At 45.8% G+C, this 20,154-nt stretch overlaps 1 protein-coding gene across 1 annotated transcript in view; it reads right to left on the bottom strand.

The window, feature by feature from the left end:
- PER1 (period circadian clock 1) overlaps positions 1–19,687 on the bottom strand; it is a 34,452-nt gene extending 14,765 nt beyond the window's left edge. The window contains exons 1-16 of the mRNA XM_018564816.1: positions 19,382–19,687; positions 17,665–17,763; positions 15,796–15,950; positions 13,999–14,120; positions 13,059–13,260; positions 12,630–12,681; positions 9,309–9,451; positions 8,266–8,344; positions 8,075–8,181; positions 6,719–6,872; positions 6,037–6,145; positions 4,729–4,863; positions 3,761–3,869; positions 3,065–3,212; positions 1,977–2,092; positions 1,695–1,886 (exon numbers count right to left, since the gene is read on the bottom strand). Of these exons, the coding sequence (XP_018420318.1) occupies positions 1,695–1,886; positions 1,977–2,092; positions 3,065–3,212; positions 3,761–3,869; positions 4,729–4,863; positions 6,037–6,145; positions 6,719–6,872; positions 8,075–8,181; positions 8,266–8,344; positions 9,309–9,451; positions 12,630–12,681; positions 13,059–13,260; positions 13,999–14,120; positions 15,796–15,950; positions 17,665–17,763; positions 19,382–19,620 (2,161 nt within the window). The 5' untranslated portion in view covers positions 19,621–19,687. The remainder of the gene's footprint in view (positions 1–1,694; positions 1,887–1,976; positions 2,093–3,064; positions 3,213–3,760; positions 3,870–4,728; positions 4,864–6,036; positions 6,146–6,718; positions 6,873–8,074; positions 8,182–8,265; positions 8,345–9,308; positions 9,452–12,629; positions 12,682–13,058; positions 13,261–13,998; positions 14,121–15,795; positions 15,951–17,664; positions 17,764–19,381) is intronic.
- Positions 19,688–20,154: the final 467 nt, after the last annotated feature.

Raw genomic sequence — 20,154 nt, forward strand, 5'->3', positions numbered from 1 at the left:
CCAAAAAAATACAATATTGAGCTCACAGCTCACAGATAACAATAAATGCAGATAAGAGGAAAAAAAAGGAGGAAAAAAAAGAGGATAAAAAATTAAAGGGGGAAAAAAATGAAATAGGGAAGGAAAGAGAAGGGGAGGGTAGGCCCAGGCAGTCTAAATAGAAAATAATAATGGAGGTAAGTACAGGATAAAGGTGACAGTGGTATAGTTAGCTCTGTAAGTCATTGGAGTCTAGAAAATGAATCCATAAGGACCATGGGGTAGAGAAGCGCTGTAGAATGTCAGTGGCAAGGAGTTCTTCTAGCCGCATGATTTAATTAATGTTGCTAAGCCACAGAGATAATGAAGGGGTAGTAGATGTCTTCCAAAATGCGGGGATAACCTGGCGAGCTGCAGCTAAAAAAATGCCTCAACAGAATCCGCTTTTGAGTTTTCCTAGATCCCGGTAAAAGGGATAACGGAGCAATTTCAGCAGATGGCACCAGAGAATCTCCATATAACTTAATATAGAAATTATAATGTAAATAAGTTGCCTCTCCACATCGACCAACAAATATCAGAGGTAGCTGGAAAGATACGATGTAGAGAGGCCGGGTCACGGTACCATCTAGAAATAATCTTGTAATTTGTCTCCATAGCTAGATATAGAGGATTTATGTGTGAAGTAGAAAATGGTATCCCAGTCAGTCTCTGACATGGTGCGGGATAAGTCATCATGCCAAGCAATTGGTCATAATGTTTAAGATGAAGCATCCCATAAAGCAATGATGCGTGTCGTGGCGGTTTCCCAGACGGCGAGTCAAATCTCTGTGTACAAGATTAGTACAATGTAAAGTTTTACAAAAGAGAGAGTTGCTACCCAGAAAGCCAACTGAAGAGCGAGTCGAAGTAATCAATGTGCCCGCGGACGGATGTACAAAATCTCTGGCTAAGGGCCAAGTCTTGCACGTATACCCTCCTAAAGAGGAGACGGCAATACTCACTGGTAAAGAGGGGTTTTCAAATGGAGGAGTCAGGGGGACTAGGAGTGATGGAGAGATAAAGATCCCGGGTAGAGTGCCAAACACGTAGCACAGCTGCCGTGAAGAGAGAGAACGTAAATGGGGCTCTACACAGAGTCACGTGTTATCTTTTTATATATTGTTCATGCTTATGTTATCTGAAGTTATATTATTTTATTCCCAGCCCTGGTGAAGGGGAGTTTTGAGCCCCTTATACACATTGGCTTCTTGTCCATCTTGAATCAACCGGACTCTTACTAGTGCTGTGGCGCTCTCATCTTTTCTATATTCCTCAGGAACCCCCCAGGTGACAAAGAGCTGCCTCCTGACTTTGAATTGCAACCCCTACCTCTGTTTCAATCTCTGTCTAAAGCCATGAGCCAACTTGTTATTAAGATAGATGATGGGACAAAAGTACTTGCTAATGGAAACGGGATTCCGTGATCTCTGAAGGGACAAAGAGAAGTTACTGAACTAAAGGGGTTTCCCTGTTGGCTGGAATTGATCTTGTGAAAAAAACCAAGTGTGCACCTTATCTGCCCTGCCGAAAAGTGACAGAGCCACACTACCAAGCAAAGCAGAAAAAAAAAAAAAAAGATGTAGATTTTGCACACAATTCCGTTTCCTCAGCATTGGTCCACCAGTCCCTTCCACCCCGAATCCTCAGCAGTAGACTGGCCCAAGCAAAATTACCGGAGTCTGGTGGTTTTTTGTCTCCCACGTGGACAATTGTGCTGCTGAAGCTTCCTTGGCTAGTGATGGACACCACGCTCTCTGCCTTGCTGAGGGGTAGAGGAGGCAGAGGAGCCAGAGGTGAGGAGCCGACTGCTGCTGGTGTGGGTGGAGGAGGCAGATCCTGCTGCTGTGCTGGGCCAGCCGAGGGGTCTGTGAAAAAATACAAACACCAGAACACAACTTTAACATTTCCTCCCCTTGATGTCTGCTACATGTATGAACATGTGTCCCGGGTCTCACCTTCCTTGTCGCTCTCCGCCGTCCTCTGTTTCTCCTCCTCCGAGGTGGACGAGGTGTACGATGACGAGCCACATTTTCTCTTCACTGTGCCGGGAAGGTTACAGCTCTCCAGGTATCTGCAAAGGAGATGGAATATGAGCAAGGAATGGAAAGTCACATTTATTTGCTGGCTAGTATTGCTACATGCTGTGTATGGGTTCTATAGATTAAATGAAGACTGCACCTGATGGAGGGACCCTTACCTGGCCGAGTGATTTCCCTATATTTGTAAATGAGACCCATGTTGTAGTAATAGCCTAATTTAGCTCAATGGAAAACTCCAGTTTATTGAAGATTTATTCAAACAATGTAATTATTTAGTAATTGTATGTAACTTAGAGCAAGCTTGCCATTTTAGTCTAAAGCAAAGTGCACTTGTCCTTTTTGCCACCTTCCCCTGATCTAACCTGCCCCCCCCCTGACCCCCCCTCCCACAGAGCCATACTTCGATCCGACAGCCACGGCCTCCGGTGTTTGTTTACAGTCAGCAATGCAAGTCTTCACTGTTCTGGCCGCCACTGCACATTGCAGCCCAATAGACTTCTATGGAACTGTCTCTGGCCTCAGGACGCAGCCCCATAGATGTCTATGGGGCATTAATGTGCAGACACGATCAGAACAGTCAAGAATTGCTGTATGTAATGGCCATTGGATCTAGGCAAGTATGGATCTGTGGAAGGGGAGTGAGGTTAGGGTAGGGGAAGTTGGTAAAAAGGATAAATTCCCTTTGTTTTCCATCCTTTAACAAAATATTAAGATTATGTTTCATCACAACCACCGAAAAAAATTCTAAATCTGCCCTGGAAAAAGTCTGAACTTTGTAATCTGACCGGGCACCCCAAAAGCAAATGGACATGAAAATGATAACTGAGCCCCTTAATCTGGATGGCTGGCTTTCCAAGGGGTCATTACACGTTCATTTGCTTCTGCGAAAGTTATTTCAGTAATATAAAAGTATAATGGTGACGTGATGGATGAATTGAACATGAAAGTGGTGTGGAGAGGAAGATATTTCCCTGCGCACAACTTGTTTCCTGTTCACTTCTTACCGGATGATGCTGTCCAGGCAGTTGATCTGCTGGTAGGAATAGTTGGAGGTCTCTTTTCGCGTCAGCTCTTCAGGCATACGGGGAGCCGCTGTGTCGGGAGGAGTGTTCTGGACGCTGGCTGGAGGGACTGTGCGAGCCGGAGCGAGTGCTGGGGTGAGAAAAGTCAAGTCTTAATAAACTCCTTGTGCACAAACACATTGTTTCAGATGTGACATGTGGCTCCATATTATTTGCCCATTACCAGGGAAGAAATAGCAGACCAGGCTTTGGAAGAGTTATCCTATCCATATACACAGGCAACTGTCTAGCACATAGATCAATGAAGAGACCAACACCTCTGCTATACAAATATACAATTATATACAGTTGGAGGTCGGTTGCCCTGACCTGGTCATCTGCTGTTTATGATCCTTTTAGCTCACATCAAGTCTACAATTGAAAGCAATGGGCTCTCTGCAGTCCCCAATTACATTAAAGGCTCCTTTCAGCCAGAGACCATGTGATCCAGGCTTCACAAACTGTCCTATTCATTAGGATTGATGACAAGTCCACCCTAAGTTCTCTTGACAGAGTGACAGGTTTACCCTACACACATCTGGAAGCCTCAATGGTTTTTTTGGCTGCATCTGGACTTCTGCTTCAAGATTTTAGCAATGCTGCAAAAGATGCGTGAATGACAAGTTTGGGGTGACGTACCCTGAAAATGTCCTCGATGAGGTTGTCGTATGAGCCTGGAGCCCAGGAAGTTCTGCTGACCCCCGCTCTTCACCGTATGGACATTCTGGCAAAGCTCTTGAAATGTCATCTAAGGTGACAACAAAACACGAAATGAGACATGAGGGGATTCCGGACTGTAATTAAAAATCTAATCGGCTCAATTGGGGGGTTTTATTTTTGGGTTTAGATACACTGCTAGTCCAAAAGTTTAAACAAACAGCACTGATTAGTGTCACTTACAATGTATGGTCAAAGTTTGTGGACACCCGACCTTCACACCTATACAAGGTCATTGGAAATCCTGTTCCCTAACCATGAACATTAATATGGAGTTGGCTCCTTTCTGGATATAACAGACTTCACTGTTCTAGGAAGGCCTTACACAAGATTTTGGAGTGTGTCTAAGGGAATTTGTGCCCATGCAGCTAAAAGAGCATTTGTGAGGTCAGGTGAGATAATTTGCGATGTACTGATGTTGGATGAGAAGACCCGGATTGCAATCAGCAGGGTTGAGGTCAGGGCTCTGTGCAGGCCACTCAAGTTCCCCCACACCAACACACCATGTCTTTATGGAGCTGACTTTGTGCCCAGGGGTATAGTCATGCTGGGAACAGATAAGAGCCTTCAGCAAGCTGTTGTGCGCTTTGGTCTAAAATGTCTTTGTATACTGTAGCGTGAACAGTACCCTTCAATGGAAACACCTAAAATCAATAATCTGGAGGGTGTGTCCACATACTCTTGACCATATAGTGTACTATCTTTCTAAAGTTTAGAATCCCTTAAAAAGAACTAAATGGAATCAAATTAAAAACCTACAAGAAGTATATGAATTGTTCTTAGCAAGCTCAGACAGATAGGAGTCTAGCTGGTATAACGCCAATCCCCTTATACACTGTATCAGAATTCACTAAGATGTGACCGACTCAGCGTTAAAACATCACACGTACAGGTTTGGGCGCTGTCCCCTCCTCGATGACCATGGCATTGCTGTCGCTGGATGAAGCATTGCAGTGGAACGGTTCTTGAGATGTATGGCTGCCGCCACTACCATTCCCACCACCAGAGGACGTGCTGTGCACAGGCTGAAAAACACAATGCAAACAACTGTAAGCCGACAACAACTAGAACGGCAAAGTTTATCCATAACTTAGCTAAATCAGCAGAGAAAATTCAGACTGACACAGGTAGATAAAAAGAAAAATAAGGCTTTCAGCCAAATCAATCCCTTGAAGCTGCTGCAAAGACATTCCTCAATAACAGTTTTCATAGAGCAGTTGACAGAAATGTTCAGCTGCTCAATGACACTCACAATTGACTATATGAAGCAGACAATTAGTAAAGCATAAGAAGTTCAGGGATGTGGCTACAAAGGAGCAACTGGCAGCAGCTTTAAAAAGCCAATCAAGCTTATTCAAATTAACTGCACAAAAGATAAATGATGTAGAAACACAAAAAAATAAAGGGTGGCTAAAAGGGAGGAAGGGAAAGAGGAAATAAAAGAAAAGGGTAAGGTACAATAGGTAAAAGGAAATGTAGAGAAAGTAAAGGAAAAGAGATAGGAAGGTCCATGAAAGGAAAGGAAGGGAAATGAGAATGGAAATGGATGAAGAAATGAATAAGGGAAGGAAAAGGAAAGAAAGGGAAAGAATGGAGAATTAAAGGAAAGGGAAAGAAAGGGAAAAAGATAAGAAGAGAAAGGGAAAACAGAAGAAGAGAAAGAGGAAATAAATGAAAAAAGGTAAGGCAAAAAGGTAGTAGGAAATGTAGAGAAAGAAAAGGCAAAAGGGAGACAGGTAAATGGAAAGATAAAAAAAAAAGTGTAGGAAAGGAAAGAACATGAGAAAGGAAATGGAAGACGAAAGGAAAAAAGGGAAGGAAAAGGGGAAAGAAGGGAGAAAAAAGGAAAAGGAAAAAAAAAAAGAAGAGGAAGGTAAAAGGGAAGAAAATGAAGGGAAAGGGAAAGCAAGGAAGGGCTAAGGGAAAGCAAAGTGAAAGGGAAAAGGAAGAAAAAAAGGAAAGGAAGGGAAATGAGAATGAAAAAAGAAAGTGGAAAGGAAGGGACATGTGAACGAACAAGGAACAAGAAAGGGAAGAGAGAGAGAACGGAAAAGGAAAGAAAGGATATGAGAAAGAAAATGAAGGAAAAGGCAAAGAAGGGAAAGGAAATGAAAGTCATGGGAAAGGAATATAAGAGGAATGATGGAAGGGAGGAAAAGGGTGGGAGGAAGGAAGGGAGGGAAGTAAATGGTCTATACCTGCATCAATATCCTGTGGATCTTCTCCGACAGTTCCGGAATATCTGGGTCCACAGGCTTCATTTCTGCCCCTTTAGGTGCAGTAAAGACATCTTCATTGAGAGGACTTCTGCAGAAAGACAAGATGAGGATTGTGTTATAAGAAGATAGGCACACAACCCAAAGAGTAGGGAGAGGGAACAGGCAGAGGCATGGACAGCAGAAGAAACAGGACAGGAGGACAACTGAAATCCCTGAAGATCCAAAGAGTAGCCCCAACCAAAAAAAAACTAGAAACATTTTTCCTCCAAGCTAATAACAGCTACTGGCTCCCTTTTTTTTTTAATCCCAAAAAGCCAGTCCAATGTTAGGACATAGACCCACTATGCCATATGGCTGCTCAGAGTGCAACACAGTTTTCTGCTCATGCATTTCTCTATCCTTAGAACCGCCATACCACTTTCTAAAGGTACCTGAAATCTAATTGGCCCTGGAACAACTATCCTGATATCCTGTACTGTCCAAAATAGGAAACTATCAGGTATGAGGGAAATTTCATATGCAGAGGATTACAGTAGCTTACCATTTTGTAAATTGTAAGACAGAACACTTTGGATTGTTCCGGTACTGTATTGCTCATGTGACTGAAAATGCGAGCGGGTCCTAGACAGGCAAAGAATAATTGTGCCACAGTGGAACTTACGTGCGGACTTTGTGCCTTCCGAGGATGAACGAGACCTTGCGGCTCCACGGATTAACAAAACTGCTCCAGCTGGTGTCAATGGTGACATACTCTCCAGAGCGCGCACACAGGCGGATGGGACAATGTTCGAAAGGTTGGCCGGCCTGCTGTAAGACTGAGGGGCAAAGATTATCATTAATTCAGATGGCACTGACCTGTTCCATCACATTTTAAAGCTGCAGCACCTAAAAAAAAACAATTACATTTCTTCTTAGGACAATATAAAGAAAAAGTATCTTCCGCTACATCCAGAATGGACATTTTTGGCTACAAAACCCAAGAAAACAACTCGGGCTTTCGTAACTTCAACACTCTTTATGTCCAAGGGTTTGTGGAACGTGACCATCACACACCTATATGAACTTGTTGGACATGCCTTTCCAAAATTATGGGCATTAATATGGAGTTGGCCGCCCATTAGCAGCTGTAACAGCCCCCACTCTTCTAGGAATGCCTCACACAAGATTTTGGAGTGTGCCCATCGGCATTTGTGCCCATTTAGCCGATAGAGCATTTGTGAGGTCAGGTAGACCTGGCTAGCCATTGGTTTTCCAGTTTACTCCAAAGGGGTTCCTTAGGGTTGAGGTCAGGGCACTCGAGTTCCTCCACACCAGACTGGTCACACCATGTCTTTATGGAGCTGGCTTTGTTCACAAAAGCAGTCATGGTGTAACAGAAAAGGGCCTTCACCAATCTACTGCCACAATACAGGAGATGGTCAGGTGTCCAAACTTTTGGCCATATATAGTAGGGATGCACGGATACAGGTTTTTCGGTATCTATACTTTGCTTTCGGTACTCGTTGATACCGAGTACTGATACCAATGCTTCTGCTGCCAATCTGATTGCCAGGGAATCCGGCTTCATGTTGTCTGGCCGGCTGATTGGCTGGGAAGCTGGTTTTCCAGGCAATCAGCATGCGAGAAGCCGGTTCCCCGGCCAATCAGCGGGGAGCCAGCTTCCCGGCCAATCAGGAAGTCGGGAGGCGGGTCATTATTCCTCAACCAGCTTCCTGATTGCACGGGAAGCCTTCTCCATGTTCCCCTACGGCAGGGAGGGTATCGGAGCATTTGGGCGAGTACAAAATACTAGCATCAGTCAGTATCGGTGCATCCCTAATACATAGTATATACATCAACAATGAAAATGTACTCATGGCAATATCATCTCCACCAAACCTCCCGCACCAAAACCCACCACACCAGTTTTCTGAGGCTGAAGATGATTGTACCACCAGCAATACTAAAACATGTTACAGATAATACTGTATTGTAAATTCTTTAAGTCAATGTCCTCATCCCCCCCAAAATAAAATACCTTTTGTGTGTATGGCAAGCATGAGCGGCCGGTCCTCGGGATGAATGAAAAATAAAACGGGCATGCCGATAAGATCCTGCGGGAGGTAGCCGAGGAGAGGGACAGCTCTGTAAGATAAAATGGAGGCCTATCAGACAGTGTTTCAGGAAGATGAACAGATAGACGCACAGGCGGGGGGACATCAAACTCACCTCTCATCTACCTCCTGGAACACACAGCTAGGCGTATGCCTGGTGGTGAAAATCCGCTTATCTGCCGGTATTCGTGGAGCTGTGAAAAGAAAAAAAAACACATCAGCAAGACAATAGGCGCCACCTCTTCCTTCCTACCTATACGCGGCTTGCTACCTATTCCTCCCTCAATTCCTCACATAGTAAACTAATGGAGAACTCCAATCAGGAATTCCGCTTTATTTTTCCATCATCCGCAGCAGACCTGACATAAAGGACACAATGTACAAACTTGCTCCCTTATAGAGGTGGCAATACAAGTCCGAATGCCGGCTATAGTTCTGCTCCAGACAATCAAGCTGCCTAGGGAAAACTTAGAGAGCAATAAGTGACGAGGGAGCATGGAGCCGGCTTCCTGGCCAATCAGGAAGCTGGGGACTGTATAATGACTCGCTGCCCGGCTTCCTGATATCGGAAGCTCAAGTATCGGGCTAGGCATCGGAGCATGGGAACCGATACTAGTATCGGTATCAATGCACCCCTAGTTACTAGGTTGTCCAAACAATCCTTTAACCACAAATCTCTGCAGCCGTTCTAGAATCTATGTATTAAATCTCAGCCTGTTACCTGGACCACCCAACTCCAATGGCAGACTAGACTAGACTTGTCTAAGATGCTATTCAAGACTTACCAACAATATCTTCTCTTATCCTGGGGGAACACAAACCCCACCCCAGAGCACCCCAACTCCACCCAAATTCTGTTCTAAGCACCTCCCCCACAGACCTCTATAGCACATTACATATGTTAGCACTACACACAAAACTCATGTCAAAACGTGCCCAAATTCTGCCCATACAAGCGAGCCCTTGGGGACATCTCATTGACACTTTCTACTCAAATGGGTCTCAAGCAGACAAAGGATCTCCACTTAAAGGGCAACTCCAACCAAACAGCTAAATCCTTCCTTTTGAGAACCTAAATCCCATGTACTCCTGAGCGCCTTACCTTGCCTTCCCTTCTGCTCCCTAATTTAACTACTTGAGTAACATCTGTTCTCTTACCCTCATATCCCGAGTGGATCTTCTCAGCGATGAGCAGACAGCAGGGCTGCCCCTCGGCGTTGTCCGAATCTCGCACCTTCATCAGGTACGGGGTGAGGCGGAAAGGGTGATAGCGGAGGTTCATATCCCGCTCCCGGCCCCCACTGAAAACACACGCCTGCAATAAGACCAGAGCCAGGGAGACCACAGCAACAAAGGGGGCAATACAGGGTGCATTTGGGGGAAGGAGAGATGCTGGTGAGGTGGGGGTGCTGGGTGTGGTATGTTTCTTAATAAGGAGAAAAATGTATGAAATGGACAGAGAAAACGGACATGTGCTATGACAATAGGGAGGAACGAGAGAGACAGAAGAAAATTGCAATGTCAGAGATATTATATATAATAGATGTGGTGGGATGCATGTGACCAAAACCAACCAATCAGCACAATACCTAGATCTTCATTGATAACCTGTATACTCATACATGGTCACGAAGGATCGTTCAATATGGAATATCCCGACAGATTCAGGAGATTAACAATCAAAGATCAGAGTGAGTTTATAGAGTAAGTTGCCGATCGGACTACTTCAAATTTTTACTCCTCGTCTGACGTAGATGAGATGGTCAGGTGTCCACATCTGGCCATCTAGCGTACGTTCACATTAAGCCCTCGTTCACACCTGAACGTTTTGTTGCGCGTTCTACGGTCGACGAATGCTCTACAAAACGCTCAAACATGAAAATCCCATTGTTTTCAATGGGTCTGGTTCACACCTTGGCGTATTTCAGCCCGTCCCTAACGCGCTACAAAACGGCCCACGCCTGAAAAGGTACATGTACTACTTTGTGCCGTTTTTGTTGCGCGTTTCCATTGGGATACAGCCAAGTAGCCCTCGGAAACGCGCGATTGTGGCGCGTTTTTTTTACCGCGAATCACGGTAAAAAAAAACGTGCGACAACCACGCGACAGAGACGCGCATATGCAATACGCCTAGGTGTGAACCAGGACTTACAGAGGACGGTGAAGGGTTCGCTTAACTGGATAAAATGCTTCACAGTGATCCACGAATCTTCCTAAAATAACGGAAGCTCATATTCTCCCTTCTCTATATATTCAACCAACCTGACATGGTGACTCTGCCATACGTGCCAAACTGATGTCATTTTAGACCTAGCTTCCTGACGACCAGCTCCGGGACGCCGATTAAGCAGGAGTCTACAGTAAACAGAACCTCCGTACAATAATTTTCCATCTGGCAAACGTTCTAATTTTTAGATTCGCAGCACATTGGGGCCACTAGACGGAGGCAACGAGCACAAGAATTTCCTATGGCCACTAGAGCTGAGGAGCATATGAAATTCCCATGCTCCTTGGCTCCATCTAGTGGCCATAATGAGGTATGAATCTAAAACTTAGCTGTTCGCAGGCATGTTTGCTCTGCAAGTTACCCCTATTAGCGTATTCAGGTAAATTATACTTTTTCAAACAAATTGGGCCTTTAGTGTTAAATGGTAATGCATGCATCCCAACTTTTTTTTATTTAGCTGTATATTTCGTGCATGAGGATACTACATATGTGTGCATTATTGGTCCTTTGTACCTGTAGTAGGGCCCAGATAAACAACAGTGCATTTTGCTTTCAGAAATCATGTGATCACAGTGACTGGCTATCGCAGTAATCACGTGATCAGGAGCCTGTCCTACTAGCTCCCAATCGCCGCATTGTGACTGGAAGCTGTCAGTGACAGTGTGGTCACAGTGTCCGGGGTGCGTGACCGAGCGTGCTCCGGTCACAAAATAGTGACACATATGTGTGGCAGTAGGGAACAAGGCCCACTTCCATGTTGTTATATATATATATACACACACACATATATACATACACACACATACACATATATATATATACGGCCGGTGTGAAGGGGTTGAAGAATACATTACCCCTTGTGATTTACATTTTTGAACAAACTCATGACATATCCTCTATTTTAAGGTCAGGTTGTACTTTATGTCGTTTTAGTGCCGGTCTATTGCCATGACCTGAATTACTCCATAGAACCCATTGCTTCAGTGGCTTACACTGATGAGTGCTTACTAGACACAACCAGGTATACTCAGGTTGATTAAATGGCTGTATACTTTGTCTCCAACCCGTAGACGTGGAATCTGTAACAATAACGTCACTTCTCACTACCCTCCATAACGAACACATCTCTCTTATTAATGAAATGAGATGAAGGCATCTCAGCACCTTCAGAGAAAACATCTACAGGTCATATACAGCACTAGCCCTCCAGACGTCTCATTATTCTGCAAACAAAACAAAAAAACCTCCACTGGTCACATCCTCTGCTGAGATTACATTGAATCGGATCCATTCAGCTGTGAATCTCCTATGTACAATGTGTAGGTTATAAATTTCGAGCCGACATATGAAATTCATTGCTTGCCATGCTGCTGGGCTTGCCGGAGAAAAGTTACACGCGCCGAGATTGTGCGGAGAGGGGGTGTGTGTGTGTGTGTGACGCAAGACATGTCGGCATGGTAATTACAAGCTCTATAGTGTCACAGCTGTGTGAGATGGGATTAAATAAGGGAGCCGGAAGTAGGGGACTTCCGGAGGAGGAGGAGGGGAGAAGGGAGTCCCTATCTCTGGGTATACATATGATGGAATTAGGGAGCTCTCTATGTAAAGGTTTAAAAAAAAAAATCGATCAGTTTTCATACAAATGATCTGGGCGGCCAACTCCGTGTGTGTGATCATTGTATGATATGACAGTGTTAGAAACAATGTAACTGATCAATGTGTCAGTGCTCTGGGTATATACAATGTGTGCAATCAGTGTATATACAACGTGTGCAATCAGGGTATATACAATATGTGCAATCAAGGTATATACATAATGTAACCGATCAATGCATCAGTTCTCTGTCATATACAGTGTGTCAGATCAGTCTGCCCCCCCACCATGTGTATATACAATGTGTGCGATCAGGGTATATACAATGTGTGAAATCAGTGTATATACAATGTGTGCGATCAGGGTATATATATATACAATGTGTGCGATCAGAGTATATACTGGTCATGCTGTACTCCAGCATGACCAGTCACTGTCCCCTCTTCCCAATATGTAGGTGAAATGGAGCCGTGTATTCTGTGTATACTATATATAGATTGGTATGTTGTGTTCTCTGTTTGGAAACACGTATCTGTTATGCATTTTATATATTTGATTGATTTTTTTCTTTCTCTCACATCTCTCCTCTCGGTATAAGACAACTGCAATAAAATTAGTCAGTGTTATTTCTACTTCTCCACAATTTTACGATACCCACCTGATCCGACAGAAGACAGACTTCTCCTGAGTGTAGTCCATTGAAGCTGTATCTGGAGGAAGATAAGAGAGATTGGAGTCAAAAAATGTCATACTGCAGGAGGAGGACAGACTCATAGCTCCCTTCTGTCTGTATCACCCTGCAGGAGGAGGACAGACTCATAGCTCCCTTCTGTCTGTATCACCCTGCAGGAGGAGGACAGACTCATAGCTCCCTTCTGTCTGTATCACCCTGCAGGAGGAGGACAGACTCATAGCCCCCTTCTGTCTGTATCATCCTGCAGGAGGAGGACAGACTCATAGCCCCCTTCTGTCTGTGTCACCCTGCAGGAGGAGGACAGACTCATAGCTCCCTTCTGTCTGTATCACCCTGCAGGATGAGGACTCGTAGCCCCTAGGACACACTGGCACTTCTCTTTCTATGCATTACCTCCAGATATGCAATTGCTCCAGGATGGGAGGTGATAAGGTGCTGTGGACCCATAGAAGACACTGACATCTTGGGGGGCCAGGAACTCTGCAAATGTCGCTCCTTTAAACACGTCCCTTTTACAGTGCAGGATAAGGGAGGCCTGGTCAGAGATGTACATGATACGGCCGGTGATAAAGGAGACCGCCACAGAGAATGTGTCCTGGAGGGAAACAAAATGTAAAAGAATGCAGGATTTTAGAACAATTCTGCCTACACACTACATCTGATATCAGGTACATAACATATACTTTGGTATATATTGCGTGTATATATATAATACGAATAATTATTGAGGTATTAGACCCATAGTGGTATCCCCCACCCGTACTTCCACTTTTTCAGCCATATTGGGATAACACCTACCTTATATTTGTTGCCAATCACATAGTATAACTTAAAAATATTAAAACATTTGCAATCTCAATCCAGTGAGAAGCTTGTAGCGTGCAGTGAAATCAGTGTAAGCGAATTCAGTGCAGGAGAGGAGCTGGTACAACAGGGAAGGTCAAAGTTCAGATGGAAGGGCTGATGTATAAATCTTCCACCCATAGTACAGATGGGTGAACGCTGCTGGCATGGCATTACTGCCACTAGATGGAGCTGAGAAGCATTGGAAATTCCTATGCTCCTCGGCTCCACCTAGTGGTGGTAATGCAGTGTGAATGGCTAGAAGATTTATACACCAGCAAGTATGTGTTTAATGGACTACGGTTTATTTTATATTATGGATTGTTTATATCAAAGTTATTCACAACCTGTGATATCGGAGCTATGCAGCTATTGTGTGGGGTTGATGCTTTGATTTTAAGATCTAAGACTATCAACCCCCCTAGCTTGCACGCTGGAGCTTGAGCTGCGCTACCCTGCTTTCCCCTTAGGTAGATCTAGGGGTACTCACAGGATTCTTTAAGGTGTACCCCGATGTGACGCTTTCCACCTCCTCGATAGTGAAGCTGGACATGTCCAGGCTGCATGGCTGGGACTCATCGATGGTCCACTGCTGGTAATATTCTTGGTTAGCTGAGGAAACATAGAAAACTATTAGCAAGCAGAGACACAAATATGGCTGCGACTGACCCCTGAGCCCAGCATGCAAAAAAAAAAGCATTAAAGCCTATCTACCTAAGCAGTGGGGCTCCATATCCACGGCAAGGGTTAAAGAAGAACTCTGGGAATTTAAAAATGTACCCGTGCAGGGCAGGGGTTAGCCCCACTGCAAGGGTTAAGTGCTCATTTTGTCTAGGAGTGCACAAATAAAGCAGATATAGTCACCTGATCCTGGGGCCCTCTGCGGTCAGCGCCCACCTCGCTCCCTCCCTCTCCGTTTTGGCTGTGGAATGTCTCTCGGTGTCCTCACATCTAATGCAAGTCAATGGATCTGCATAAGACGTGATGACATCATCGGTCCTCAGACTGCCAGAGCCCAGGGAAGAAGAGGCTGTGGGGACCGGTCTAGCAGATGAGAGGGACTAAGGATCAAGTGAGTAAATCTGCTTTACCTGAGCCCCCTAGATAAAAACGAGCAAATGTTAAAAATAAGTACCCTTGCAGTGGGTCTACCCCCGCACTGCAAGGGTACTTTTTTTAAACATTTAATGGCTTGTTTTTGTCTAGGGTTACCTGTGCAAAGCACTTTAGCTTGCCTGATCCCCATTGGCTCCTGCGCCCACAGCTTTGTCCCCTCTCCGCTCCAAGGGTCAGAGGCTGCCGTCATCACGTCCAATGCAGGGTCCATAGCCCAGCAATATGCGTGAGGACGCCGAGAGACATTCCATGACCATGATTGGAGAGGCGAGAAAGGTGAGCGTTGACTGCGGGGATCAGGTAAGGTAAATGAGCAGTTAACCTTTGCAGTGCAGGGCAGCCCCACTACAAGGGCATTTTTAGGTTTTAAAACGAATCCAAATCCAAAACTTTTCTTGTATCGCTATTTGTCGCCGGGACAGAAAATGATAGAAAATCCAAAATGTAACAATTGTCACCGGAACAGGAATAGAGCGGCATCTTCCAATGGCGTCATCCATCCCTTTAACCCTGCCCACTAATAGGAGGAGTGGACCTGTGAGAGAAAGTTGCAGCAGGTGCAAAAGCCAGCCTGCAATTGGCTATTGCAATTTGAAATAGCCAATAGCAGTCTGGTTATTGCTCCCCATTGTGTACTGCCTGCTGCCGACCATGTACAGTACAATACAGTACACTCCTCGGTTGGGTTACGATGGGCTTATCAGAAGGTAACCCCATCATAAAACAAAGAGAGTCTGTATTGTGTTACATATTCCTAACATGCAGTAAGAAAGATTTTAAAAACAACTATCGGCTAGTGCAATTTGAAATAGCCAATAGCGATCTTGCTATCGCTCCCGACTGTTTACATTCACCTGCCGGCAGGAAGCTAGCCGGCAGGTGAATGAGGAAGCAGAGCGCCTCGGAGATGGTTGCTTTAGAGTTACTATGAACTCTCAAGCAACCAGAAACTACAGTTATCCGGCACCTACCGATCACGTGGGTGCCAAATAACTGGGAGTTTACTGTACAGTACTCCATCGTAAATGCGAAAGATCGAAACTTGATGGATCGCAACCTGAGGAGCATCTGTAATATTTATAAGCCGGGCTCTGAGAAATAACTCTCACAAATGTGCCATAATGTGGCATTCTACGATCATATATATCTATCACATGTCATTTCCGCTCACCTCGGACTTGTTTGACGCAGGACAGCGCGTACTGCAGCGTGGCCAGAGTCCCAGATTTGCCTTTCATTCTTTTTCGGGATGGCAGGCGGATTTTCAGCTCCTTCAGAGCCTTCATTAGTTCCTTCTGATTCTTCTCCCGGGCGGACTGTTCACTGCTACAAAAAGGAGACGAGAGAACAGCGTCAGTGGCGCGGCATTCACAGAGTTGAATCTTTCAAGTGATGAAGGAGGCAAGGTGTAGCCCCCCGAAACGCAAAAATCACAGTGTGGCATTTCACCTGAAAACTGCTAAAAGTCTAACTCTAGGAAGGTTTACCTTCACAGGTTTAAAGCGGCCAATCCCCTTCCTCGGGGAGGACCTCGCGGTCATGCAGCATTCTTCTAAGTGCTGAAAATCATTTTGGGTATATGACGGGGGAAGTTCGGCTCCCGCTGTACATCCCGGCCGATCCGTGTGTAAGCGATGCAGGTCTTGTACACCTCCTTGCAACGGTCGCATCTCAGCCCCCTTCTCTTCCTCACCATTCACAAAACACAGTCCCAGGCTCCGCTTGTGAATGGCCAAAAGGAGAGGGAGGCAGAGACGTGACCAGAGCACTTACCTCTAAGAGACCTGCAGCACTTACTGGACTTCATTCGCCATAAGAACAAAATCATTTGCAGGATATAAGCCGGCATGGCAGCGATGTCCTCCAAAGGAAGGAGAAGTTTTGTATTGGGCTTTAGTCCAGTTTTTGGGTGAAATGCATGAGTGGAGGAGCTCCCGGGTGGGAATCCCTGTTTGTTCATTTGGACTAATAAAGCTATTCACGTAGGTCTGTAGAAAATAAATCAAGGCAACTGGACTTGCTGTATTTTTCTTGAAGATGTTTTGCTGGTTATGCGACCAGCTTTTAGAATTCTGAACTGGGAAAGCTAGTCGGATGACCAGCGAAACGTCTTCAGGAAAAATACAGCAACTCCAGTTGCCTTGATTTATTTCCTACAGATATACCGTGGCCTGGATGAATGAGAACCTTTACAGACCTATTCATGAAGGATTTGAATGGAGTGCCTCCAGTGCTTTACTGACAAAAAATCTCATGGGGTTTTAAACCTTCCCTATTCTATACATAACAAACAAAAACGTCCTGGCTATAAATACACTTAAGGCCCCATTCACACAGAGCGACATGAAAATCGCGCGATTTTCCGCGCGATTTTATATGAGCGATATTGAGCGACGTGTCGCGCGACTTTTTCCCTATTGGGCTGTATGCAATCAGGAGCAAAATCGCTCGAAAAAAGGGTCATGTAGGAGCGACAAGCTACCAGCAACGAGCTCCAAGCGATATTGAGCGATATTGAGCTGTGAGATGTGAACAGCTCCATTGAAATGGATTGGAGAAGCTACATAGAGCGATATCGCGTGGAAATAGGAGCGATATCGCTGCAAAAATCGCTCAGTGTGAATGGGGCTTTAATAAATCAGAGGTGGGCCATGTGCACTAAGGCCCCGTTCACATTGAGCGGTTTGCAAATCGCGCGATTGTCGCGTGATTTGCATTTTGCGCAATATCGCGCGATTTGTCGCGCGATATCGCGCAAATGCTTGCATTGAGCAAGCTTGAATCGCGGCTAAATCCGCTCCAAAAAGGGTCCTGCTGTAGCGACACACGACCCGCGACAGCAGGACCCTTTGCCCCATTGAGAAGCATTGGAGAGCGATATCGCGCGGTAAATTGCCGCGATATCGCGGGAATTACCGCGCGATAAATCGCTCAGTGTGAATGGGGTCTTAGGTGGGCCAGGCGAATTTAGGTGGGCCATGGGGGCTCAGGTGGGGCAGATGAACAAACACACACATTTGACAACAGAGACGGGACTTACCTGCAGCCGCTGGTGGAAGGGTTGTCCTGTTCGGAGCTATTGCTCAGGAGACTGTATGCGATGGAACTGCTGGGAGGCGAGGGGCTGTGAGAGTTCGTGCTGCGGGTGGAAACAAAATGCATCACATTGAAGCTGAGGTTTCAGGTGCTCACTCCAGCTACAAATAACATCAGAAGATGGACAATTCCTATCACCAGCTATAAATCAACTAAAGGAAAACTTTTAAAGGGCCAGTCCTCTCAAAGGTTATATTTCTGTTATGGGCGGAGTCTGAAGTTCTGAATTACCCGCTGGCTGTTTCTATCTCTAGGGAACCCCAGAGGAGCTATTTCCTATAGGTCCACAGCTACGTTTCAGCACAGCTTGAAGTTCTGGGTGTTGCAGAGTCACAAGAGAGACAAAAAAAAAGCCATATTTGCAATTCGTGGGGCAAATCCAGACGCCTATGGCTGCGTGGGTCCCGGGTATTTGGCTTTAGCGCTCGCTGCACGTGCTGTCTGTGAATGTTGCACCGTGGAGACGTCTAGAAGACAGTATACGGGTCTGTAACCATACGTGCTCCTCGTGCTGTCCATGGTGCTGAACCTCTCTGCTCTATTACATTGGGTCAGTACGTGGATGCTTCACTTCTGCTCTCCTACCCCGTGTCTGCTTAAAGCCGGGCTGGATAAATCCCAGGAGTCAGGTCGCCAATGCCCCTTTAAAAATGACAGCTGGCGCCTAACTTTTGAGGTTTTCTCTAGTTGTTGTTAATAGAGCCGGTTCCTAAAAAAAAATCCTGCTGGCCCCTGGATTGGACAAACTGGCTCCTATATTCCATATTCATTATCCCCCCTGGCTTAAAGGACAAGTACACTTTAAGACAAAGTGAACTTGTCCTTTTTGCCCCCTGACCTCACCTAACCCCCCCCCCCTTTCACAGATGCATACTTACCTGGATCAGAGAGCCGCAGCCACCAATGTTAGTATACATTATCGCTGCAAGTCTTGCTGTCCTAGCCGTTCCCTCGTATTAAAGCCACACAGACTTCTATGGGGCCTTCCAATCTCAGGACACCATCCCATAGAAACCTATGAGGCACTAATGCGCAGGCGCTTTCCCCATTTACACCCAGCATGGCACCCAAGCTACATGGCGGGGGTGATGAGTCTCTTTACAGGGCTGTGCTGCCCTGCTGTAAGCCTTACGGCCGGCAGCGCTCTCATGAGACGAACTCGGGGTGTGCCATTGTTGGCCTCCTTATACAAATGCTAGTTGCCTGGCTCTGTCTGGCTTCAATACATCCAGTTACAGAACTGGAACAAGAATCTCGCAAAAGAAAGTCAGAGAAGACTCGGAACTCCTTGGGAGGGAATAAATAAGGAGTGGCACAGGCTTAAAGCCAACGCTTCCCAGCTGAGAAAATGGAGCAGATCCTGCTACAAGCCCCTCCTGTTAGTTAGGAGCGACCTGCTCCATTTTCATATGCTGTGTCTGCACCAGACAAGGCATAGAGAGCAGGAGCTGTTTGCTTTGCCTCCCTCTACCCGCCCCAGGTTACTGGCAGACATTGGACACCCCCCTAGAAGAGGTCCAATCTGGCAGAGGATCCCTTTGTGATTTAGACACAGAACCCATATATTGTGTAGGTGTCACAAGGACAGGAAGTTATGAAATATCTCTACAATGGAGTTATGCTTTAACCAGAGTTAGCGTTCCCCGTCTCGCCTCTCTCACCTCTTGCTGCTCTCGGTCGTCTCCAGCATGGCCGAATCCTTCCCATTGCCGCTGGTACTGCTGTGGGAGCTGCGGCTCTGCCGAGACTCGTTCCCATTGTACTCGTTACCACTGGAGCCGTGGCTGTTGGTGTCGGTCTCGTCTTGCTGCGTCCCCTCCATCTCCAGCGCCCCCCGCGTTCTCCTCCCTCTCTCCCCAATGGGGGGAGGAGGCTCGCAGGATCCGTTCATCCCCTCCATCTTGGCCGGTCAGTGGAGTGAAGAACCCGAGAAGAAGAAGTGTAGAATGGAGACAATCTGAGGAAAAAAAAAGAACAGGAAGTTAGATTTCAAAGATGAATCTCGTCATTCCACGGAGGAGAACGGAATTTGGGAAACAGCTTTCGTTCCCTTTGCGTTTGTAGCTGGTGTCGCACTTGATGTGCCCAATGACTTATAATCGTGCCCCTCGTGTATAAGAGAACTCGGCGTTCTGACTCAGACCTTTATTACAAACACTCGCTGGCCACCTGAGCTCACACCCACTCATGGCCTGGAGAGCGTTCCCTATACACAGGGGACGCACGTTGGAGGACACTATAGGCTCAAGGGGGTGAAATCCACATTTCTAGGGATTTTCTTCTCTTTCAATTTTATTGCTTCTATTTATAAAATAAATGTATATAAAGGGGGGATCTTGATGTAAAGGGGGTCTCTGATGTGAAAGGAGGGGGCCCATAATATAAAGGGGGGATCTTGATGTAAAGGGGGTCTCTGATGTGAAAGGAGGGGGCT

The sequence above is a fragment of the Nanorana parkeri genome, unplaced genomic scaffold, assembly GCF_000935625.1.
Source record: "Nanorana parkeri isolate BGI_ZX_2015 unplaced genomic scaffold, ASM93562v1 scaffold784, whole genome shotgun sequence".
NCBI lineage: Eukaryota > Metazoa > Chordata > Amphibia > Anura > Dicroglossidae > Nanorana > Nanorana parkeri.